General features: G+C 39.6%; 1 protein-coding gene across 1 annotated transcript in view; it reads left to right on the top strand.

The window, feature by feature from the left end:
- Positions 1-3,784: 3,784 nt before the first annotated feature.
- TRIM66 (tripartite motif containing 66) overlaps positions 3,785-26,073 on the top strand; it is a gene marked incomplete at both ends in the record, with an annotated part of 43,317 nt that continues 21,028 nt past the window's right edge. The window contains 9 exons of the mRNA XM_084287371.1: positions 3,785-4,004; positions 14,299-14,402; positions 17,725-17,872; positions 19,398-19,530; positions 21,016-21,132; positions 21,752-21,866; positions 22,730-22,876; positions 23,018-23,135; positions 24,609-25,495. Of these exons, the coding sequence (XP_084143497.1) occupies positions 3,785-4,004; positions 14,299-14,402; positions 17,725-17,872; positions 19,398-19,530; positions 21,016-21,132; positions 21,752-21,866; positions 22,730-22,876; positions 23,018-23,135; positions 24,609-25,495 (1,989 nt within the window). The remainder of the gene's footprint in view (positions 4,005-14,298; positions 14,403-17,724; positions 17,873-19,397; positions 19,531-21,015; positions 21,133-21,751; positions 21,867-22,729; positions 22,877-23,017; positions 23,136-24,608; positions 25,496-26,073) is intronic.

The following is a 26,073-nucleotide window of genomic DNA, read 5'->3' on the forward strand; positions in this document are numbered from 1 at the left end:
TGGTGGTTAAAATCAAACTTACTATAATGCTCAGCATTATAAGTCTTAAAGTATCCCTAGATGCTACAAATTACCTTCTAGTACACCTGGTACAATCCCAGTTAATGAACTCTTAACCTAGTGTTTGGCATGGATTATTTCAGGGCTTTTAGGGTAGAGTTGACACATTGCATTAAAGTTTGTAAAATACTGAGGTTTTTAAGATCAATATCTGGGTGAGTGCTAGGATGCCTTTATCCTAATGCATTACACTACTGAACTGCTGTCAAAGGTTAAAGCCCGATGAAATACAAGTGTTCACTGGTGTTTACAAGTTGCCTTGGTCCACTCCTGCAGACTGGAGTCTATGATAGATGGAGTCTACGTTTATGGTAGACTCCATCAGGTACAGTGTGGGGAGGAGCTGAAAAATGCCTCCCAAGGGGACTACAGGCTGTGTCAGGTCCAGCTTCTGGTTATTTCAAGCAGCTGAGGATGGGGCTGCAAGACGGGTAACAACTGTAAAAGACCGGACCCCAGTGACGGCGGTAAGCTTGATTCACACAGGAGCACCCAGTGCACACAATCAGCAAGCGATTCCACGTGGCTAACGCACACAGCAGACGCTGCTCTCAACTCTTTGGAGCGTAATGTTCTAATATGTTAACGCTGTAAGTAACTCTTGGACATTTTGTGCAGCTGTACTCAGAAGTTTGCCGGGCTCCCTCGCTCCGCCCGTGCCCGCCGCCATCTTGCTGAGGCGGGCGCCCTGGTCCCGCCCGCAGCTCTCGGTCGCGGCCGTTGGGCGGCGCTGAGGGGCTGGGGCGGGCGGCGGTGGCCGCCTGTGGCCGCGCGTCGCTCCGGGTTCGGGTTCGCTTCCCAGCCGGTCCCCGCAGAGCCGGAGAGTGCTGCCGAGGGCCGAGTAAATCGCAATTTCACTGCATTTACTGCCTGCTTTCGTTAACCGGGCTAATTTCGCCCACCGGCTCGCCTCGTATTTGTGTGCGAAGTCATCAAGCGTTTGGGATCGGAGCCCCGATTTGGTGATGGTTTAAGATCAGAAATCACACGCAGCGTTTTGCTTTGTCGCTGATTTTTATTCCCCTCCACCCCCTTATTGTTTTGAAACAGTTACTTCGGGAACTGGGGACGTGAGGCATGGAGCCTGGTTAATCAGGCAGGCGGGTTTTGCCTCACACTGCTGCCTTGGCTGAGCTCCACAGACCCCCAACAAGAAGCTGCTGTGAGGGCTTGTCCAGCACGTTCACTCTCTGTTTTTTCCTCAAAGGACAAAAGGGGCTGCTGCTAATAAAGTAATTCGAGAAGGAATTCTAGGTGGAGCTTGCAAAGTTTGTTACAACATTTCGAATTGCTGTAGCAATATCTGTGTTTAATTGAAAGAAGAAGATACAAAAAATCACCTGATTAGGTCTGAGAGAACAGAATGCTGAAAATTGAAAGTCTTGCATAGGGATTTTATCCCTAAAATAATATAGCTATGGGAATATACCTGTTACAAACTCCTCCTGTGTGAAATGCATAGGTGCTTCACTGGGAGTTTCAGTCCTGTGATACCTGGCTGCTTCCCTTTGATTTGTTTGCTGTGGCTGTTGCCCTCCAGGGGCTGTCATTGATCTTTTGGTCCTGCAGCAGCTCCCCCAACACTGTGCAGCACCTTTCGTTTTTCCTCCTTGAGCTGATAGGCGAAATGCTAGGGGCTTTTCTCCCTGTTTCAGGTGTGGCTGCCTGCCAGCTGCCTCCCCCTGCTCACCAACCCCATCTTCATCCATTTCTGTCCTGTGTCCTGCCTCTTCACCCTCACCACATCCCTCCAGATGCAGTTATTTGCTTTGTAATTGCAGCTGCTGGACTTGGTGTTTCCCACCAGCCCAGCCAAGTCACTAGTGATGTAGTTGCCTGACTGCTGCTTTGCATACCTGTCTCAGCAGGAAAGTAGCACTTTATCTCTCCCTCATCCTTCCCCCTCCTACCAAAAAACTTGCACGTAGTTTCACACGTTCTGCAAAAAGCATAGATTAAAATGTATGGTAACCTGCTTCTGGCTCATCCAGACAGGTTTGGCCTTTATGGTGATAGAGCATTTCCCAATATTTGGCTTTGTGTTTGCACTGATTCTCTGTGCTTTGGTCCTGGGCTGTGGTTTCTCAGACTGAACGATGCGGTAGCCTAAGACCTCAACTTCCTATCGCAGACATGACATGTTTTTGCAGGTTCTGGTCTGTTTGCTTAGCAACGGCACTCGCAAGAAACAAAGGAGATGGTGCAAGCTGAAAAGCTGTGCTTCCCTAATCACATTCGTCTCCGAAAGATGGTTGATGAAGATGAACTGTAAAAAGTGAGCTCATACAATAAACACTTTCATAATGTTTACTGTTTAAAATACAGGTACAACTACCACAGCTTTTTTTTCCAAAGGGACCTGTAGTTTTGAAATTCCAGTCACAAGTTTTAGTGGTATATTTGAATCTGTTGAAGTGAATTCAGTAAAATTGATGGATATCTACTTATTTTCATTGGTTCTTAGAAGTGGGCTTTGGGTGTGAGGTATTATGGTGACTTCAACATAAAGTCCAATTTTTCTTAAATAGCAATGACTTCAGGATGCAACAAACACAGAAGGCTGGTTGTGAACTTCTGAGACCTTCACAATTTTGTTTCATTGTAGAAAAAGATCTGTCTGTTAAACATTTCAATTGGAATATGCCTTGAGATGGAATCCTCCAAGGGAATACATATCTCTGGGATTAGAGTTGCTGTTCTGTGATGGGGAAATCTGAAGATAGCTGCAAGTAACGTACTGCTGGTGGCAAGGCCACCGTGCCAACAGAGTGGCAGCTACATGGGATTGTGGCCCCAGGAAGGAGGTTCAGTCAGCTGAAAGGGTGATTCCTGGAGGGATGAGACCGTATGTACTTTTCCTTGCAAAATGCAACTTTTTGTATTTTTATGTAAAAGTATGTACATACTTTTTGTATGTACTTTTCCTTGATGCAACTTGCAAAAGTTTCCCTTTGCAGGCTGTGCCTGATTGACATCTCTCTAAATTTCAGAATCAAGGATAGAACATGAACTGCAAAATACTCAATTTACCTTGGGGAGCTTAGGTTGGCAGGGGGAATGCTGTTCTGCATGTAGAAAATTCTGACTTGGTCCATAATTTGATCTGTGGTCATCTTGACAGGTGAAATTTGAGCACTGTGAAGTGCATTTTATTGCATTTCTGTGAAGAAGATTAGGAGAAGATATTTTACATTTCTCAAGGCAGCTTTCTAATGGGTGTTGCTGAAATGATGGAGGTAATGATCAGTTATACTTACCATTATTTTCTTTACCTGCAAGCTATAAAATATTGTGGTGAAATTATAAAAGCATCATTTTTATTGCACAGTTTCAGTGCTTCTGCCAGGAAATGTACAGCGTGTGACAATTCAGGCTGGTAACAGCTTTGTAAGTAGATCAATAGAATAGATTATTTATTCTTTTTTCTTTTTTTCTTTTTTTTTTTTCTTTTTTTCTTTTTAAACAAAAGTTGCAAGTACTAAAGAGAGATAATGGGATCATGGTTTGTAAACCTTAAACCACACTTTCCTGCACAACAATCTGCAAAGATATTCTTTTTTTTTTTTTTTTTTTTTTTTAAATGGGTATGTGATTTTCAGCTGCAAGGGACTTCCTCTTTCTTCAAAAGGGCTAAGTAAATGTTGTTTCTGAGAACGTGCATCCCGCTGTTGCCTTCTAGTTTGTGCTTGAGCGATCAAGTGTATTGTTAAGTGAAGGGGTTGTCATGAGCCATTTTGTGACTCTCCACGTTTTTGATGTCAAATTTCAGCCAACGGCAGTGGGGACTCTGGATCTGCTGAGGAATTGCTTGGTATGCAAACGGGATCTGGGCAAGAGAGACCCCAGAATGCTACCTTGCCTTCATTCCTTCTGTAAGGACTGTCTTCCAGATCTGATTCAAGGATATAGCTGTATTCCCACTGGATATGAAGTTCTATATGAAGGTAATGTTTAAGAATCTGTTTGGCTTATGCTGTTTGTAAAACAATATTATGAAAATAGATGTATTGGGAACACTTCTTGTAGCCTGCTCCTCTAACGCACTACTTGAAAAGAACAAACTAGGAGAATGCAGATTTGTATGAGCAAAGGGTGGGTTGAGAACAAGCCTCCTTCAGGATGTTTTCCAGTCAACAGCAATGCTTTGAATAGAAATGCCACAGTCAGGCAACCTTTACATTTTCCAGAATGGTCTTGGTTGCATTTACCAAGTGTGACATTGTGGATATTTGCTTTGCTTAAAAAATGAATAAATCCTAAAGGAGCATGTAGGAATTTTTATTAGAATATGACTCTTGTGGTGCACTGAAACTCCTGGTGCCTTCCTTTTTTCTCATCATAAATGTGGTTTCACCCTATCTGAATACTTACAACTATAGGACGTACTGTAACTCACCCTAACAAGCTGACTAAAGCTAGTGAGAACAAGAAGCATTTTGAGACTGTGGCTCTTGAAATCTTGAAGTTATTTGCACAGGTTTTTGTAATGATGTTCATAGAAAATATGTAACATCTTCTGGAATAGGACTTAAATCACAGAATGCAGTCACTTTAAATGAATGAGGCTTAATTACCATAGGGAAACATTCCAGACTCATTACTAATTTATAAGAAGAGCAAAGGCACGTAGATGACTGGTATTTTCACAGGCTTTGAACTCCAGATGAATAAGTGGCATCATTCATTATCTCTTCCAAAGCAAATTTTAGAAACATGTAGGAAGAGAAGATACTTTCCCTGAGGTGATGATAATCTGACAAGAGAACATAAACTAGGTATGTTGAGGTTTGGGAAAAAATGGAAACAGTGTTAGGAGGTCACTGTTGAAAGGCTAGCAAAGGAAAAGGGGATAACTTCAAGACAAAGGAGAAAGGCTATTCATGACAGGGTACAGACAGAAAAAGATATTCAGGTGATATGAAGGAGACAGAAGGCAAGGCAGTCATTTTGATTAAATGCCTCAAAATTTTAAATGCCTGGTCATACCAGACAGAGGTACTTACTTTATAATAAAACAACCACTACATTACTTTAATTTATCCTCATTTGACATGTAAGCTATTCCTTTCTCCCACTTGTTTATGTTTGTGAAGCAGAAAAGGGAAGTTTTGCCACTTGGTGATATTGGATGAAATGCAGCTACAGATTCTCACAAGTCATTAAAATATAAGATAGTTGTTTGAGCACTTGAGCAGGGATCGGGAATTATTTGTCTAGAGCAAATTAGAACAAAGACTAGTTTATTTCTGTATTCTTGAAGTTTCTCCATTTACTTCCTCATTCTCTTGTTGGTGGGGAACTTTTATGGGGAAAAAGCAAGATTAGAGAAATGACTGAGAAAAGAAATAATGAACAGTGATGACCCAGTGTAAATGAAGGGAGGCACCAGGTGCAAAGACTTGATTAATATATGAACAGCAAGAGCAGCAAAAAGAGAAAACCTATGTGTCTCTTAAATCATTGATTGAAACTGCAACCACCATGGGTCAGCCAGGATAAGTTTGTGAAATCTGCTGATGGCATGATGCTAAGCACTGCTTATCTCATCTGCATGTGCAGATGGCACAATACCTGCTCAATTTTCAATGTTATCTTTCAGTATGATTATACATTTGTGTCAATGATAAATTGTAAATAAAACAAGTGCTAAGCAACTTCAGATGAGGTGTGAAATATTGTCTGTGAGTAAAATGCATTTGCCACTTGCTATGAATTCCTCAAGCAACATATAAGAATAGAAAAAGTGAACGTGGAGTCAATCTGAGATTTGCTGCAAATGCATGCTTTAATTTGTGGGTTTCGATATGTCATAGTGTAAGTAGCAGTATATCAACATAAATAGTTTGTTGTTGTTGTATTAAGATTGCTGAAGAGCTGTGGGTAAGTGGTCTGGATATTTGATGGTAGTTGATGTTGGATGCTTACTTTTATACCTGTATCTCAGTCTTAAGGTATGCCCTGAATGAAAGCTCTGAGGCAGACTGAGTTCCTACGGAAAAGCTGCATACGTGTCAGAATTTATTCAAAGCTGTGAGAAGTGAGAGTTTGATAGCAATTTAAATGAAACAAGAAAATAATTTTTGAAATTTGGCTCCTACAGGTGCTTCTAATATAAAGGGGACTTTAAGTTACTCAGTTTTTTACTTCTTTTTCTGCAGGCCAGTGTCACTTTCCTTTTTTTTCCTCCTCTCCTCATTTGGAAAAAAGAATTGCTATTTTATTCTTTTCTACAGATCTGCATGATTTTTGCTTCTAGTCTGCTTCGTACATGGGAAGGAAGAGTTTTAAAGAGTGAGACTGGGGATGAGAAAAACAGAAAATTCCTAAATCTCCTGAAATGATTTTCCCAGGCTACTGCACGAATTCTGCCTGTGTACGTTGCCACTCACCATGAAAACACAGGCAATTGGTTCTTGAGTGATGCATTGGCTTCTTGGGCCTGACCTTCCTAATGAGGACTGAAAACATTCAAAACCAAATTCATCCAGTTTACTGTGCCTATGCCTTCTTTCTGAGCTGGGGGTATGTGTAAAAATAAATTACCCTTTATCTGCAGCTCTTTCTCTCGTTTAGATGTTTGACGATCGATGTTGTTTTAATACATTCAATATCACCAATGTAATAGTTTCAGAAGTAGCTGAAAGAGAAGTGGAGGTCTGTTGTGAAAAGTTCACAATTTGGAAGACCGTATCAGCTTGAGGGCTGGCTTTTTGTTGTTGTTTTGTATTTCTTTTTTTTAAAAAATCACAGGCAACCACTGTTTAAATTGCAAATTAGGCCTTTGAGAACAAGGCAGATGAGAACAGATGTACTAGAAAACCTTGCAGATTTACTCTAACTGATATTAAACCCTAGTATTTCCATTTTGTGACTGAATTAGGTATATCTGACCCATACATTGTGCTTCACAGTTGTAAAATGAAGTTAGCAGTTGCCCAGCTTTATAAATTGCTTTGGGAAGTGGTGGATTTAATTGTATTATGTTTTTGTATTGAATTTGTATGTTGGGCTATTTTTTTTTCCTGAAGTACTATTTTAAAAACATGCTTTGCCCTTTTGTGCTTCTCTAGCTTGGATAATAAAAGTCGTAGAAAATGACTGCATAATTTCTTTTCACATTCCATGCATAAGTCAAAAACCATCCACACTTGCTTCTTGTTAGCTTTCTATGCACAGCGAAGGGTCCGAGATCCCCACTTAAATGCCAAGAAATGTGACATGAGAGAAATGCAAACTGAACTGGTAAGACAAACTGAAACCAGACTATTAAAGAGAACAAATGTGACTGTTGACAAGCGTCCACGTGCTGCATTCTATCATTTCCAGCTGAAAATGTATAGTTTATCTTATAAGATAGATGCTGTGTATAACTGTGGATTCCCAATTGTGAATGGCTCGTTAGCAAGGGACACCCAAAACTCTGCCAAACATTGGTCATGCTTGCATTTACTGTCTTCAAAGTTACCTTCAAGGGGTTTGTTTCAAGAAGGTTGAGCTTGGACTCCTGTGGCTCTAGGCTTTGGCATTAAGAGCATGGTGTACTAGCATAAAGAGGAGCCTCCAGGTGCCAGCACACAATGCCTTGTCTTGTACCAAGTCTGTACATAAGAAAAATACACTTCTGTAGAGTTCTTTAAATTGTATTGAAGCTTAGAGTGGAGTACAATTTGTCCTTCCTGGTGTTACAACTGTCATATCTAGAGGCCCTAAATAAGCTTGTTTTGATGCAATCATATATGGTAAGTGATGCAATGCATCATTCCTATTAATTCTGAAGGAGAACACCAATTTGCTTTAATTAGATCCACTTAACACAAAATATGTGTTTCGTTTCTAAAACGGGAAGTAAAAAGGTTATTCCAAGGATGGAAACTGTTCATAATGTATTTATTTAGTCATCCTAAAATGGATTTAAGGTTACTCAGCCCTTCTCACACTGTTGTTCAGATGCCAGATCCAAAAGGCAAGTGAAACAATGGGGGGATAGCTAAATACGAAGATGTGAAGTCGGAGGTTGTATTCAGAACTGTTTCCTATAACCTGTAATTGGGTCTCTAAGGAAGTGTAAATTATGTCTGCAGTTTGAGCTGTAGCTAATGCTCTCTGAGAATAATTATTCTGATGGTTGTTGGAGGAAAAAGAACAGAGGAATAGGTGCAACATGTGGACAGCAAGTATAAATGTGGTGTGTATGATAGCTCCAATGTTTGTTTCTTTATGCTAATCAATTCTCAGGATAATAATAGGCTGTTAATTACCTGCATTGATTTATTTCCCAGACAACCAGCTTGAGGGTTCTTTCTGTTTAGGCCTGACCAGACTATAAGACCTTGAAAGAAAACTGTGAGGTGAGGCTTTTGATGTTCAAAAGGTCTTTGTACTCAGTTTCTATACGTGGTGCAGAGGTTAGTTTGCACTTTCAGGGATGATTGCTGCAAATTATCTACGGCTCTTTCACTTACAAATTAGATTGCTGCAATACAGGTGGATTAAAAACTTGAGGGCACTCAGCAAATTTACATCTTTGTGCTTTTACACTGGAACACTCCGTACAGGGGTCGCTGCCGTGATGTCCACTTACTATTCCTTGGGTTCAGTGCAGCGCTGAAGCTTTCACTACCAGAAGAGGAACTGCTGTGGTATGTGAGAAATGTGACCTGCAATACGGTAGGGCTTGAATGGCATACGCTTGAGTGGGCTTTGGTGGCATAACCATAATGTTTTCCCAAAAGCTGATTTTGGATATGGTGCTGGAACGTCCAGACCGAGTGTCTGTGTCTGACTACTGGATCCACTGCCTTTGAATTTCTGTTTTCCCCAGCCTGCTCTCTATTCGCTATTGCTGATGGGAGTGCAGGAGTGGAAATGAACACTTGCCTTATGAAGGGCTGCAGACCACTTGAGCAAGGTACAAGTCTGCTGTTGAAGCTGTTCAGGGCTCCAATGTGTGTATGTATACAAACTGAACACACGCATACTTAACATACACGCTTCTCTAAGCATGTTATTCTCTAGGGCTGGTGTTTTTTGTGGTGGTGTTCAGGTGCAGTAGTCTACTGTGAAAGGAATAGTGGAGCCCTGGAAGGATGTATGTGTAAGACTACTCCTCCACATACCTCATGTGATGAAACTTCCTGGGAGTCTGTTCAGCACAAAGTGGTCTTCAGTGCTTGCTCAATACTACCTGGTAACTCAAATTCATAGAGAACAGCTTATCTGTGGTTTATCCTGCATATCATTCTACAATAGGGTTTTATCCTGCATATCACACTGAAACAGAGCTCAAATCTAACATTAGGATCCTTGCTGGCCTTTCTAAATTTGTGCCCATCCCTTTAGCAATGAAGTCTGACGTCTTAAACGATCGTTTCAATGGATAAACAGCAGAAATTAATGAACTTATAAAAAAAATATATTTATGCAAACATTTCTGTCTCCTTCCTCCAATATTGTTTACATACAAACTCTACATATTTTATGTCAACAGCTCTTAGTTTTTTTTTGTATATCTAGAGATTTTGATAACAATAATGGACCTCATCCGGGCATCATGATTGCATCATAGCTGAATTTGGCTCCTGATCTCTTAATATGTCAACTCTGTTGTTTGAATGCTGTAATTCTGTGTTGGATTACTATTTAGATCCAGAAATTGCATCATTCTCATACGTACAAACAGCAAGTCTCTGGGGCTTCTGACTATTCTCCCCTTCACCCACGGTGCTGTAATAATGATATATTTAAATGAGCTGTCTGCAAAGTACAGGTTCTTAAAACAAGTTAGCACGGTTGTTTAGAGGTAGCAGTGAGGAAGTAAGGCAAGAAAAATACTTAGGGAATGGTCTGCAAAGTGTGTTGAGGGAGTGAATGGTGTAAGACCTGCTGCTGCCTGAGCCTGGAAAAGCTCTACTCCTCCCTTCTGCACGCTTGCTCCAGGTTATTCTGATGACTGAGAGAAGACCCAGGCAAGAAGGGAAGTAGGATGCTGCTATTTATTCTCTCTATGGGATTTTTATTTCACCACTTCAGGAAAAATACAACCAAAGCAAGTTAAGAGAGGCCTGAATGAACCTCAGAAAGGTGAAAGCAAGAAGGAAGGCGAGAGAAAAATACAATACACTTCATAGTGGGCCAGTACACCTCTTTGACCTGCTGATTTGTTGGCATTTCTTGCTGAAGAGGGGGGAGCAGCCCCGCGTACCCCGTGGAAGGTGCAGCCACTTTTGTCTGCAGTACGGCAAAGCCTGATTCCAGGGAGCGCGTTGTGTGTGTGGTTCTGCTTAATAACCCTCTGCTTCCTGACAGAAGTGACTTTGTGGGCAGCTAAGTGACACTTTATCCAGAGGACAGGTAAGGGGTTTCTAGGAAATTGTGCTTTACCTTGAGCACAAACACAGCAGCATGCTCTCTTTGTGTTGTTGAAGTAGCTGCTGCTTGTGGCTATCTGTAAGTGTCTGTGTAACATTTACTTAATTTCAGGACAATTGCTTCACAAACCATTCTGTAGTGTATTTATTGTGCCAAACTATCATTAGATTTTGCAGGAAATTTGTATCGAAAAAGGTTGGGCATTTCCAGGGAGCAGAGATTTTGATTAAATGGAAAAGGAAGGAAATGAGAAGTCCAATTAGCTGAACAGGTGTGATCTCCAAAGCTACCACATTCAGGGAATCCCTCTCCTAGCAAGATGCAAATGTCTTCTGTGCTTGTAATGGAGTCTTAAAAAATATACAATTCAGTATTAGGACAGGTGAAAAGGTGCTTGCTGATTAGTGCTTGTACGAGTAGGAAACTGTTTCCAATACAGTACTGCCATGGTGTCCCCATTATTTTTCCTGTTAACTTACAATGTTTGTTCTGATTTTTTTTTTTTTTTAATTTTATTCCTTTAAGCTGAGAGCTATACATGCTTTGTGTGTTTTCAAGGGAGTTTCAGAGGCGATAGCCCTGTAATTCAAAGTTACTTGGATATTTGAGACGCTCTTGGCATTTACACAACCAGAGCTGTACTTCATTTGATGGTCTGTGGTAGTGATTCTAACGTGATGTTCTGACCTATGTGTGTGACTTGCTCCACGGATATTTTTGTAACAGCACTGATTTCAGTAGCAAAGCTATGATCTCAAACATGGGGGAGGAATGGTAACCTGGCATCCTGAGCGTTGCTTTTAGATATCCCCAGATATTACTCAGCAGTTGTGTCTTGTACTCTCAAAATGGTGACTGTTCTAAACTTCCTAATGCCACCAGGCTTCTCAGTATGTTTCAGGAGGATTCTGTGCAGAACTGAAATCTGTGCATGAAAATATGTTTTCTTAAGGTGAAAGGTATTGAAGTTTTCTTTAAAAAAAAAATTAAAGAGATAGTATTGTCTGTTCTTAAATTAATGTATTCTTTATACAATGTATTTCATACTTCACTGGTTTGAAACAGATTAGTACAATTTAAAGTTCAAGCGAACTAGCCTAAGGCTGTGAGCATTACATTAAATATCATTCAGCTGGTATAATTTGATTTAACATTCTGCACTAACTGGATAGCCTTGGAATGTAATAAAATATGTAACTTCAATATTAACTTTTTTAACCTTACGAGGAGGAATCAAGGAAGTTGTTCCTCCTGTGCCAAAGTGAAGGAGTAACTGTGACAGCCATGCATTTCTTACTTGATAGACTCACCTGTTGCTAATTTCCTCTTCAGTCAATTTGTGGCATACTGCGCAGTCTCAGTATGGAGGTTTTCTCTTTACATTAGCCAGATCAAGGACTGGCACTGCTTGGACAGTGCTGTTAGGGGAGTAAGACACTGGTTAAAGGTCTCAAAGGGCTAGAGGCAATTCCCTGTAAAGTCAGGAGATGGTTTCCTATCACTGCACCAAGAATTAGAGCATGTCCTATGAGACTTACTTGAGAGGCTGCCTGTAAAGTAGGATTTTTGCTACCTAGATTATCAATCAAAATATATCCATGTATTCCTACTGCTGCAATTAAAACAGAGTTGCTTTGCAAGGTGCTCACATAGAAACTTGAAAACGGTTTCACCTTGTAGGAATTAGCACTGCAATTCACTGATGCTTGTAGTACGCACCATTTGCAAGGAGTAGGAGGGCTCCGTCTGTGTAACACATCTCGTCTTAAGTACTGCAGTGCTCCTGCCGTGGTTACATTTCTCTAGAGAACCGAGCTGTTAATGGAATGTGTAAAAGACACGGAACCGTAATTCGGGGAAGCAGAGGGAGGTTACAGTGCGACTAATATAAAAGCATCTCATTGTCCTAGGGTGTAACAGATGAAGGTGGTTAGCTTCAAGTATTGTAGGTAAGTAAGATACCCTCTTGGCTGCATTCCTAATATTAAGGATTCAAAGGGAAGGAAGTTAGACACTTCTACAGCTTTTTGCTGTCACGGCCATCTTTATCAAATGAATTTTTTAGCCTCTTTGTAACTCTGTCACCAGAACACCCTTAAACAGGTCTCAAGTTACACACCCAGGAGATGAGCAAAGCACTGGCAGCTGCTTGCGTTGCCCTTTTCCCCAGGGGAGGCTTGTAGCTGAGTAGCACAGCCACCTGTGGATACCACCTGCTTCTCTGCACGCCTGGTGGAAGCAATTCTATCTAAGATGTCTTCTTTCGAAGGAGATGCAACAATGCAAAGTTTCCTTTCTTCCTTTCTTCCTTTCTTCCTTTCTTCCTTTCTTCCTTTCTTCCTTTCTTCCTTTCTTCCTTTCTTCCTTTCTTCCTTTCTTCCTTTCTTTCCCAAAGCATTTATGAAAGAAAATGAGCTTATTGAGGCATCTGACTGTATAGTGCTTTTGTCAGAAGTGGTAATGTAGGAAGGGCTTTATGTGTCTCTGCAATTTGTTAAAAATAAAAGTAGCCCAGATCTGAAACTGGTAGGCATGCAGGGTTAGAACTGCGCTTCTGGCCAGGGACTGTAAGAGCTGTGTTGCAAAGGCAGGTGACACCAAGCTGGAAAACGTGAGTGTCTCTGATAACCATCTAATGTGAAGAGTAACAGATTCAAGATTTGTTTTATCTCCAAGTCACCTTCCTTATTTCAAAATAATTTTAGTTAAGGCGAGAGCATATTGAATGGTGTCAGTTCAGTAAAAAGTTGTAATTGATCTTGCTTTTTAAAAACTTGCTTTAAGTGAGTTTGCATCATTTAGTCATGGAAAATATTTCTATTAGTTATCATGAATGGATCGCTTGACAAGGTGAGAGTAGCGTTAAAATTCTGTTCTCAACAAAATGGAAAGACTTAGATATAAAAAACACTCGATAAGATAAGGTAAAAATAGACTGACACCACCACCTCTAAGGGTTTGGATTCACATCTACACCCGTTTACAGCAATGTGGTCAGAGACAGACATCAATTTTCAAAAAAAAACACTAGATCGTCTAGCAGAGTGAATTCTAGCCCCAGAGGTCTAGGAATGCAATAGCAGAGACACAGAAATGCAGTTATACAGTTATGGACAACTTCTGGAATGGTGCTGGTAGTTCTCAGCCCAGTCACACCGTACCTAATGAAGGGGGAGCCAGATTTTGCTGCTTATGCTGCTCGCTTTGCTTTGCTTCAGGGGTGTCAGTGGAACACAGTCTGATCACTTTGTGTCACTTGTGGACTTGTTGTAGTGGATGTTTTGCAATTCTGACTTTTACTTAGGCAACTTTAAACTTTTACATTGACTTTTTATTTCTGTTAACATCTTTTTACTCCTCTCTATGACTTCAATTGGAAAGCATGCTGTGCTGGAAAACTAGTATTAGGCAATGTGCATTTTATGCTTTGGTATACCTCTGGTAATGCAAAGCTGATCTAGAAGAACTGTAGCTAGTATCAGAAAGCACGAGTAGCAAGACTCTGTAACAAAAGTATAAAGCTTAAGGTGCACCTCAGCTTTTATCAAAGCTTCAAGCCCTGATGAATTCGTGGGAATTTGGACATGTGGATATCCTTGATAAATACTGAGATAAATCACCTGAACCATAGTATATTTCTAGGGATTTTGTTGCTTTGTTTTTCTTCCGTTTGTATTGAACTAGATCTAGCCACAAGTAACTTAAGGCTTGAAGAATGCCTCTAATTTCCTGGAACTAAGTGTTGGTTTGATGTTTAAAAAAAAAAAAAAAAAAAAAAAAAGCCAGCAATACTTAAGTGTGGTTTATATCATTTCCTGGTTCACATGGCTGCTGTGCGTTGTTTAATTTATTTATTTATTTTAAGTGCAGGTATCCTTTCCTGCCCTGTGTGTAAACAGACCTGCTTTGCAAGAGATGTAGTTGAAAATTTCTTTCTCAAGGACTTTCACACTGATAATTCAGCTATGGCAAAGGTAAGTGAAAGCCACTAAGTAGGGTGCTTTGTGAGTCGTTAAAACACCACCAAAGTGACATTGTTGGATGAGCAGAACAAATTGTATACAACAACAGACTCTCTTACATTTTGCTTTTGCAGCACTTTAATTGCATCACTGCAAGGGATGGACATACTGCCTTCATATTACTCTTCTAACTTTATTTGAAGAACGATTTTGACTGCTTATATATTATAACTATTGTTTATACATTATCTAGAAGATAATGGATCTCTTGGAATTCTCATTATTCTGTTTCTGCTCTCTACACAAAGTAAACAGAAACAAAGACTATTGGCTTAGTGGTTACACCAAGATTACCCTTTAGATCCTATGTGGGATTATCATTTTCTGATTGTCTGTTTTAATCATTAAAAAAAAAAAAAGAAAAAGGTCACATCACATATTAGTTTCTCATTGGGGAATGGATGCAAAAGATGATTGTGAAGCATAAGATTACTATCTTGGCCAGGTATTGACACTGTACACAGATGGGTTTTACTTGTGTAAAATACCCAGATGACAAACAGGTCTATTCTCACAATACTTTACTTGCTGCTTCTTTGTGATGCCAGGAGAAAGGCAGAGGAAGGTGTTGATCTCTTATCCATCTATTGCAGTACAGTATTATATTATTTGCATGAGTAAGAGAAATTTCAGAATGTGGTAGGAAACTTGTCAAAACTAATCTGTAATCTGCTGACTGCTTTAGCCAAAGTGTGCTCCAAAGCAAAGGACTAGTACCCAAGAGGCAGGGATGTTGGACTTCACCTTTTGAACCAGATCCTGGACGTCTGTCTCTTGTGTGCTTTTGTTGATTCTGAAAGAAACTGGATAGCTGCATTAGGTATTCAGTTTCAGAACCACTGGGTAGAGGGGAACACTTTTGCTATAATGTAGGATGGAAGCTGTATCTTTCCAGTCCTCTGAACTGCCATCGTTATATATGTGTTGGGATTTCTTAATTATCATGACTCACTTCATTTACCTTTCAATGACAATTGGTGTAGAAACAAAATCAAATGAGGATATCTAATATCTTCAAAAGAACTATATTATTTTTTTTAGACCTTCTTTAAAAGAAACTTTTTCTTTTGTGTAACCTTGTAGGAGTCCTATGAGGAGTTCAGTAAAGCAGAATTCTTACTGGAGCACAGGAGTACTCTAGAGGGACTTGAGAACCCTCCTGATAGTTTTGGGCTTGCTTCCTTTTTATTGACAGTCATGTAAGAGTAAGCCTTGCTTACTGCCTTTTAACCACCCTTCCCTCAAAAACAAAGCTATGAATGATATCAGAGAAGCACCAACTCATCCAATTGAAGCACAGCCGAACAGCCATCGTTTTATTAATTCACCTACTGTTTTCAAATGGGAATCTGTCAAGACTCATAACAAAGTGTTTGGAAACCAGATGTTTTTCAATGTGTGAGATAGTGAAGCATAAACAATAGAAAGTACTGTATACAAGCCGCAGAAATTTCAAAAACATTCACTTCAAAATCTCTTGCTCAAAAGGCTCTTTTTACATCACAAATAACCTAACTCTGGGATAACTCTGTGCTCTGCAACTTAAAAATAATGCTAACATAAGCTCTAGTCAGGCTGTCTGACAGCGGAACAGTTGCACGTAAACCTGTGATTAGGCAGTTTTGGTTATTGCCAAGAAGGCAGAGCACCTCTGAACTTGTGACCTGTTTCCCGTGCAGGTGGTTTGTAAGTGCATTTTAACTTAGCCACTTCTTTTGTAACAGGCTTTGCTTCCCAGAATGCTTTTGCATTTTGGTTATATAAGTTATATTAGGCTTTTTGTTTTAAAGTGTTACATATACGTTTTGAAAAACGTTGTTGAGAAGCAAATGGCTAAAACTGTGTCATGGCTTACATGAATACTTTCCTGCCTAGACAACCTAACACATTTAAAAATTTGCTTTTGTTGTCCTACTGTCAGAGAGAAATCTCTTTGAAAGAGATGGGAAATACTTAGAAACTCTTAACTGAGCTGATAAGAGATCAATTTGGAAATTCCAGGCCCACTGAAGAGAATGGTAAAACTTAAATGAACAGGAATAAAGTTTTTTTGTTCTTGTGCTGAAGTAAAACCTTTGAGCCAAACATGAGTCTCAGAAGTGGGCTTGGATATGGCTATTCCATTTAGTGTTAAAGCTGTGATTTAACACTAAGAAGACCATCAAAGAAAGAACTGTAATTGTTCTTCCCTCAGGATATCTAAGATCATGATCTGGGACTCAGCAAAGAGAAACTTGACTTTTAAATTTACCAGGACTTGCATCAGGGCCTACATGCTGAATACTTCCAAATACTTCTCTTTGTGTTTCCCATCAGAGTAGTGGGGATGCAATTGTAACAAAACCATATTTAAGATAAGCTGATGCACAACAGAAAGGAAGCACACCATAGGGAAGTCACTTTGCCATCTATTATTAGCTGCTTGAGTAGCTATAACAACAGCAGTAATATTCAAGAACTATGCATAACTACAGTAAATATTTTGTAACTGTGTAGGAAATGTTTGAGTTTGATAAACTGGTGGCAAAGCTTTTATGGTTTGAATATGGTAAAATTATATAATTATTTTCACTCTGCTCATTAGTACCTATTTGTGGCTACAGTATGTTAGAAACATTGGTGTTAGGAGATTTCAACAAGGTATTTTATGCCTCATGCAAATCCTTTTTAAGAGAAGTATCATTATAGTCACCATGAAATAACTCCTGAGGTCATTCTGGATAACGAAGGAGTCAAATCACTCTCTTCACTTACATGGCGCTTTATTCATTTCACTTTTAGCGATGGTTCCAGACAACATGGTCAATAAGAAATGACATTTCCTAAATTGTTGAATCGATAGAGATGATAGTTACAAATTCCAGTTTATTTGATGTTCCCATGTCTGTCTTATGTTTCCAGTTCATTACAGTTGATATCAATATACGAATTGAGCTTGGTTTTGGTCATCTCTTTAGAGTATAGGAAATAAGTTTTTTTTATTAGGAGTATGTGGGTGTTCCTGTATTGTGTATACCATAGCCTATAGATTTTGTAGGTTTTCATACCTACAAATAACTATTGTGCTAGAGCACAGAAAGACAGTATGTTTTAAGAGCTTCAATTTGTAATTTTACTCTGGGACCTTTTACAACAATAACTGAGCTACTAAAATCACTTGAATTGCTCTAATCCAACAAAGCAAAATACTAAGCTTACTGATCTGAATCACAGTTTGTTAGTTTGTACAGTCTAATTTGTTATCCATGTATGTAATTGTGCTTTTTGTTCTTAGAGCTGCTCCATGTGTAAAGAGAAGAAACCTGCTCACAGTCTCTGCACAAGCTGCAATAAGTGGTTGTGCAGCACATGTACAGAGGAACACAGACATGGCAATGAAACTGGAGACCGCTTCCTGTCTGTATCCCTGAAGGGCTGCACAGGTACTGAAGATATGCTTTGAAAGTCTAGGCTTGTTCTCATATGAGTTATTCAGTTGAGAATGGAGCGCACACAGGTTCTGTGCTAGAGACATCATGTTCTGACTGAGTGTGACTTTAAAGTGTATATACACGTAAATGAGAGATTATGGGATTCTATATCACATCAGGTGTCTGAACTTGCCTTTGCCACAATCAGTAATCCATGTTACTTGAGAAATTCTGGATATTTGTTTCTCACAGAGACAGTCTGTTCCATGTACCTTTTCCATCTGTGGAGTGATGGGTTTTGGTTTGGTAGGCTGCAAGACCAGTTGTCCTTGCCCTTCTGGTATTTCTGTGCCCAGCAGGAAACTGCCATAAAGCAATTCCCATGTTTTATGGACAAGGTGTGGGAGGGGAAGTCAGACAGCAAAAGGCTGTGGCCTCTATAGGATGTTCCTTTCACAAACATGGAGTGAAGAATGTGCTTCCTGAGTGTGATCAGTGTATTGCCGTTAGCAAGCACAAATGAAACTCGCTGGAAAATGTTTCATCCCTATATAGTAATGATCCACAGAGAAGGGTCATCATCTCCTATTACTGCTCATTATTTACTTTATGTAAATACTGAGGAGTATGCTAACCTAAACTGAAGTAAGCAATTTGTAGTCTAAAACAAGAGTGTTGCAACTTTATAAAACTTTAGAAGAAGGAGGATAGAACAAGGAATAAACACAGGTGGGGCCTACCGCTTCTAATGTATTATTTTGACTGTAGGATAGAAGCTTATATTTTATTCTGATGAGGTTACACTTCCATAGTTGGTACCAACTGGTTAGAGTAAGAGAGATTTAAAACTTTGTTTATTATTCAAGAAAGATTTTTTTTTATCCACCCTAGATAAAGAAAATATAGGCTGTAGAAAATGATGACTCAAATGGTGTTTCAGAATTTAGGGCAACTGCAGTTTCCTTGTGCTTCAGGTGAAGTTCTTCTCAAGAAACTGACTTGGATAGTTGTGGTCAAGTTATCTGTTCCTAGGAAAAAAGACCCCTTCTCCTAAGTAAAATGGCTTTGGTGTAGGGAAATTGAACCTTTTCTCTGGTTTTATATTAGCAAAAAAAAAAAAAAAAGTAATGTTTTCATTTGCAGTTTGTATAAATAAATGTTTTCTAAAGATCAATGCTTTGTTTAATTTCTCATGTGTTGGTCAAAAGTAACAGGATATCGTCTTAGCAAGGAAACTTTGAGAATGCAATCATGTACTTTTTTTTTTCCTTGTTCCTTTATAAATGCCTATCTGCTAGTAATGTTAATTAAACATTAATTAATGTTAATGTTTAATAATTAATGTTAATGTTAATAATTAATGTTAATGGTAATTAAACAAACAAACAAACAAAAAACTGTTTCATATAATCAGATTGTTCCAGGATCTGAGTCTTTAGAGATAACACCAAGGTTTTCAATAAAATTATGTGAGAGGATGGCAACTGACTCTGAATGTCAATTCTTGTCAATGATACCACTGTTCTATGTTCCTCAGCAACTGAAGACGAGGCAAGTGAATTTTCCTTATTTTGTCCAATGCATGCTCAAGAGCCACTCAAGTTGTTCTGTGAGACCTGTGATATCCTTACATGCCACAGCTGCCTTCTGACAGAGCATAAAGAACACAGGTACCAGATATTGATTGCTTAATGTCTATTTCATAATCCTACATAAAAACATAGTGAATATAGATTTAAGACTGTTCCATCTGTGTTTCTTGTCAGCTGAAATTGCAAACTCGGTTCCAGCTTCAAAGCCTCAGCAAACTCAGTTCAGCTGTCGTATGCCCAAGCAGCGTACCATGTGGGTTACTGCCCTTACAGAATCGTACACTGGGCTCAGTGGTGTGTCCCTTCCCAACTGTATCATCTGCCAGATGTGGTGTATGCGTGTATCTCTTGAGTACGATCATGAGAAACTAGTTGCCAGTTGAACTCTACTTAGCATAATCCAATTACGTCTGCTGGTCTTTATCCAAGACATGATGACTGTAGCTTAGCTGGCTGTTTGTTAGCAGATGTGTGTGAGCCACGTAAGGAATTACCTATACACTGTGACAGACCTTTTGTGAGATGTGCCTGCCCCTTTGAAGAGCAATAAAGTTTGGGATAGCTGTCACAGCATTTGCAGTAGGAAAGAAGCAGGGGATCATGTCCGGACTGACATGATCCCTTGACTGACTTGAACACACCAATTTCTTCAGCTTCAGGCATATAGCTTCTGCTTTCAAACACAGGAACCCAAAGTCAATCCGCAGGAATTATTTTTGGAAGAAGGCAGGAGAAATTTGAGAAGGGCTGTACCTGTGACTGTTGAAAACGAATTGTCTGGGTTACAGGGCCCAGTTCCTACTGCAAATGTACTGTAGGCAAAGCTGTTGGGTAGTTAGCAGTAGGCACAGACAAATAAAGGATAACCCCATTTGAGTATTCAGTGTACCGGTTTGGAAGCTCAGGTCTAGCTAAGCCACCTTTGAACAAGTTGTGCACTGTCCACTCCTTAATCAGCATGGACTGCAAACCTTCTGTAATGTAAATAATTCATTTTCAGGATGTCAAAGAATGTTTTTAAGCACAGATTTTTAAAATATTTAAACCTAGGCTTTCTGGTAATCCACCAGATATTTACAGTGACTTCTATTTCTTGAGTACATATATATATGCCTTTGTACTTGAACTATTTTACCAGGAAAAAAAAAAAGAGCTAAGATCTATGTTTAAGCCATGTATGAGCTGTGTCCAATAAAGAGTCCAGTAGACCAGTGTCTCCTTTCCTCTCACCATGGGATGTAGGATTTACAGATAAGGCAGAATGGATCCTTTGGAGATGCACATCTGGCCAAGTCCTTAGTGGAGTCTGGCTGGAGAGAAACAAACTCTGCCCAAGGAACTTAACGAAGCAGCAGCTGAAATCTGGCAGTTTTGCTTAGTGGTGCAATGCTGCTGTAGTGACACTAGTTCCAGCAGTTCCCCTCTAACTTTTGTAATAGCAGCAAATGTAAGCAATGCTTTATTTGAGCCTGTAAAAGAAAAAAACAAGTCATGATGTAGCTTCTCAGTAGTTTCTTATCAGCAGAAAAGAACGTGGTGTGAAAACTTCCCCTTCTTTTGCAGGTTCAGACATCTTGACGAAGCTTTGCAAAATCAGAGAGCTATCCTGAAAAATGTCATAGCTAAAGTGGAAGAGAAAAAAAATGGAATTCAGGTTTCAGCTAAACAGATTGAAGACAGGTAATTGTTGTGTATTTTTCTCATGAAAATGAATGACAAGTAAGAGTGTTATTTTTCCTAAATAGAGTTTACTAGAGAAAAAAAGCTGATGCTATATATTTTTTTTTCTTGGAGGGTAGGAAATATGAATATTCCAGTGCCTGACCACCCTCTGGGTGCAGAATCTTTCCCTAACCCCCAGCCTGACCCTCTCCTGTCCCAGCTCCATGCCGTCCCCTCGGGTCCTTTTGCTGTCCCCAGAGAGCAGAGCTCAGCACCTGCCCCTCCACTCCCTCATGAGGGAGCTGCAGGCCGCCATGAGGCCTCCCCTCAGCCTGCTCTGCTCTGGGCTGAACAAACCAAGGGACCTCAGCTGCTCCTCATACGTCTTCCCCTCTAGACCCTTCATCATCTTTGTAGCCTTCCTTTGGACACTCTCTAGTAGTAGTATGTCTGTCTTACGGTGTGGTGACCCAAATCAGCATTATCGCATTTGAAGTGTGGGAGAACTTAAAGGAAATGCTGCAAATGGTGCTTTCACTGGAGTTCTTTGTCAACATTAGGTAACAAATAACTACCAAGCACTGAATAAAGGACATACCAGTTGGCTCATCCGGGGATATGTATCTCTTCCTCATAGGTTGCTTGAAGTAAAACACTTATACAAAAAAGTAGAAAATCAAATAAAAATGGCCAAGATGGTTTTGATAAATGAAATCAATAAACGAACGAACCTCCTTCTTGAACAACTTGAAGTAAGTAAGGCTAGTTTCTTTTATACCCTGGGAAATTAAACTAAATTAAAATTAAATCCCAGTGCCAATGGAAGAATATAGATTGTGAATGTTATTGTCCCTTTGCTTATGTTTTCAAATATTCTTTTTATTGCAGGATTTTATTTGAAATCAATGGTTGACAAAGATTAATGATGAAGTGGCAAAATGTTTGCTTATCGTGTTATCCACATTTTCTAATACAGTTGCAGAGAATGTATGTGCACATTTTGAGTAATTGCAAAACAAGCCAGCTTTTGATTTTAATGTTTCATTTGTGAAAGATCTCTAGCACCACGTTTAATATGTTTTGAAAATGATCTTCTGGTCTACTTTCTGTAAAAACAGCCTGCAGTTTTGACTCTTAAGTTTTTGCATGTCCAGTCGAAGGATATGTGATAGAAAAATACCCTGAGGAGGGTGGTATAGCCTCTATCTTTGTGGTCCCTAAATCATGAATTGCTGGAGACTGGAATACCATTCTGTGTGCTTGCAAACACTCTGTGCTTGCCCTCTGCTGACATTCTTCCTTAGGTCTCCTCTTTGTGTATTGTAATAGACAAGAAAGAGGTCCAGGTTCAGATTTGATCAAACGTTTACACCTTTCCTGTGTTACATTATTCTGCTAAACCAAGGCGAGAAGGCTGTAATTTATTCCTGAAGAAGTCATTGTTTGTCTTGACTTGGATATATCTGTTGAACAGGATTAGCTTTCTCTCTCTGATTGGTGCTTTAAAGAGACTATAACTAAGAGTGCCTATGTGTAACATAATTCCAATGACTGCATGCATTATGTGTGTCTGAAAGATGACAACTGTCTCCTACCTATTCCACATTATTAACAGAAAATCACAAGTGAAAGGAAGCAGAAATTGGAGCAGCAACTGCAAGGTGTTGTGGTTTTAAGCAGACAGGTTGAACATGTGCAGAACTTCACCAGTTGGGCAGTGTGCAGTAAAAACAGCATCCCATTTCTCTTCAGTAAAGAACTGGTAAGAGAAATACTTTCTCAATAAAGCGAAATTGCGCAGTACATGTGATAACTGTTTTAAGAATTTAATGATTCTCAAATAAAATACTTTTTATAATCTTATAACTGTTAATAAAATCATAATCCTTTGATATGTCACCAGATTGTGTTTCAGATCCAGCGCTTGTTAGAGACAAATTGTAACACAGACGTAGGCCCTCCACTGAAGATCAGATTTACTTGGGATCCATCCTACTGGACTAAACAGCTGTCCAATTTTGGTATGAAAAATCTAGTGTTCTTTATTACACAAGTGCCCAAAGGTATGCAAGACATACGTAGACAATACGGTACTTTCCCCGAAGTGCTCTCTTCTTATTTGAGTTCTAGTTTTGGTCTTTCTGTCACAGCCCTAAAGCAATGCTATTGTGGCTGAAAACCTTCATGCTTTTCCCCTACTAAAAGACATCATTATATGTAATGATATGTATAATTTATATATATCATTATATATAATATAATAAATCATAATATTATATAAATAATACATAATATGTATATAATATATACATATTACCCTATAAACATTGCCTATAAATGTAATCTGTAAATATCTTTTTTGATAATCTTAGAAAATCACAATGTAACAACACAGCTACTAGTTTAATTAAAACCCTGTACAAGGCTAAGTGGATAAACTTTTAACTAAAATTACTGAAAATATAGCATCACTGTCTACTAAACAACCTTGACTTTGCCTAATGTATTTGAATGCAGTTTTGTCCCAGGAAGCAGTAACTCTGCAACTACAGCCCTGTGAGTCTGGCAGTCCCATTAGGAGTATCCTGAGTGAAATGGATTACCTGCAGTGAGCCTTGTGCTGTTTCCTCTGCCTTACCCAGGGACAGCTGGTCTCAGCTATGCTTATGCTCCTCAGAGTGCGATGCTAACAGATACTCTTTTAGTATCTCAGTGGCCCTGGGACCTGAACAGTGTTTAAGATGCTTGCAATTAATGGGCACAAAGATGGCTTTAAGCCTTTTTCTGTGTAATATTGACAATATTATTTATGTAATGAATGCACATACTTTCAGCTTGTTTCCCAGCAACTATGAATTTTCCAACTGCTGCGAGTTTTTACAGTAAATTTAGTTTGGTAGGTAGATCAATGTTATAAAGGGTTGGTTCTCATCCCATTTTCAGTTATTTAAAACCTTTTAGTTTACCCCTTTTAGGGTAAAACAATAGCAAAAGTATTGCAGGGAATAATCTTCTCTTGGCTAAAAGCGTGGATAAGATTGGTTCCTAGGTCATTTCTATTTATAGCTTTTATGATTCTCTCGTATATAACATCAATCTCTTTTATTTTGCTCACTTTCACCCTGAAAGCAGTCTTTTGTACCTGTGCTTGTGGATGAGAAAATGTGCTCAGAGTTTAGTAAAAAATGAAAGTATAAGCCATATTCATCAGTTAAAATAATGTAAGTTGAGGGTAATTTTTCAAAGCATTTGCTGGTATTTCAGTCATGAGTTCCATGGACATTAGAGGGAGTTTAGTATTATTTTAAATCACTGAAAAATCTTGAAAAATTTATGTTGGAGGTATATTGAAGGACTGCTTGAATAGGATATGAGCCCTTTTATATTTGAATTGAAGAAAAGCGAATGGCAGTCATTTACAATTTTTATTGCGTAAATTTATGAAGATTTTAGGAGTGAGCAAGTTTACTGTTTTGTTTTGTTTTCTTTTCCAGGAGCTTTCACTATGGAAGGTGGACACATTTCTCATTCAGATGTGCTACTCTATGGAAATGTGCAAGGATTACAGACATCCTTGTATCACGGACACTATTCCCCAGCATCACAGCTGGAGCCTGTGAATAGCCAGCCACATCAGTTTCCACCTGCAGTTCAGTGTCCTATGCCCATGTGTTGCTCACACTGCCTCAGTGTCCCTCATCCAAACAAAGCTCAGCCTTCTCATCAAAACATAAACCGCCACCAAAATTTTCAACATCCCGAACTGCATCAGCAGCAGTTTCCTCTGCAGTACAGCATGCAGCAGCGTGACAAAGAGCAAAGGGATGTTCCCCCGCCTCTGAAGTTAACGCAGGCTGGGCTGGAGCAACAGTCACGATCAGAGTCAGAGAATACATCAGGGAAGATGGGAAAGCATTTACCACCCCAGCAGCTGCAGCAGACTGCACCTCTGGGTTATGCTGTTGTATCACATGAGGCTCAGCAAGTTCACACAAGCCATCCACAGTCATTCCGCACACAGACTGCTTTGCAAACATCAACTGTGCAAGTGCAGCTTGGCCATCTTCAGAAGATAAAGTCTAACCACTTGCAGCAGCCACCACAGCAGCAGCAGCTGCCTCCAGCATCACCACTGTCAGGTCAGAATGAGAACACCCACAAACAAGTCATCCAGCAGAGCCTGGACATAATGCACCACCAGTTTGAACTGGAGGAAATGAAAAAGGATCTGGAACTTCTTCTCCAGGCCCAAGGACAGTCCAGCTTCCAGCTGAACCAACCCAAGCCAGCTCAGCATGTTCAACAAACCATAGTTGGTCAGATCAATTACATAGTGAGGCAGCCAGCCCCGGTTCAGCAGCAAATCCAAGACGAATCTCCAGTAAGTTCTCTGAAAGTTCTTTCCTATTTCTTTTAGTCAATGTAAGCTCAGAAATGGGGAAAAAACACCTTTGAGATTTCAAGCAGATTGAACTTTGTTGTCTTTTTGTCTACGTTAGAAATCAGAAGTTTCATGTCTCATAGAGATCTGTCCAAAACTTCCTGTAAAGTGCTGCATAAACAACCTGGATCCCAAATATTTGAATCTGTAAATAGACAAGGCAAGCAGCAGGTGGGAGAATAAAAGCATCATCATTCCCTCTTTGTGTGTAGGTAACTGAAGGACAGAAAAATTGAATAACTGGCTTTACTTTTATAGCAAAGAAGGAATAAAACCTGTCTTCTGAATCCCAATCCAGAGTTTCTGCCTTTGCAAAAGGAACAATTGCTTGGTGGTGGGCATACAAACTCTGTAAGGAAGATAAGGTGGCACAATAAAGTGGCTTTAAGACTCATTCAAAACAGTTAGAATTGCCTTGGAAAGGTGGTTGAAATTTCCCATTCTGTAGGTCCTGTGGAGTTCCCACCCCGAATGACTCTCAGTGGCTTAGATTTAGGAGCAAACAACAGGTTTTGGGG

The sequence above is a fragment of the Netta rufina genome (genome assembly GCF_964035555.1).
Source record: "Netta rufina genome assembly, chromosome: 5".
NCBI lineage: Eukaryota > Metazoa > Chordata > Aves > Anseriformes > Anatidae > Netta > Netta rufina.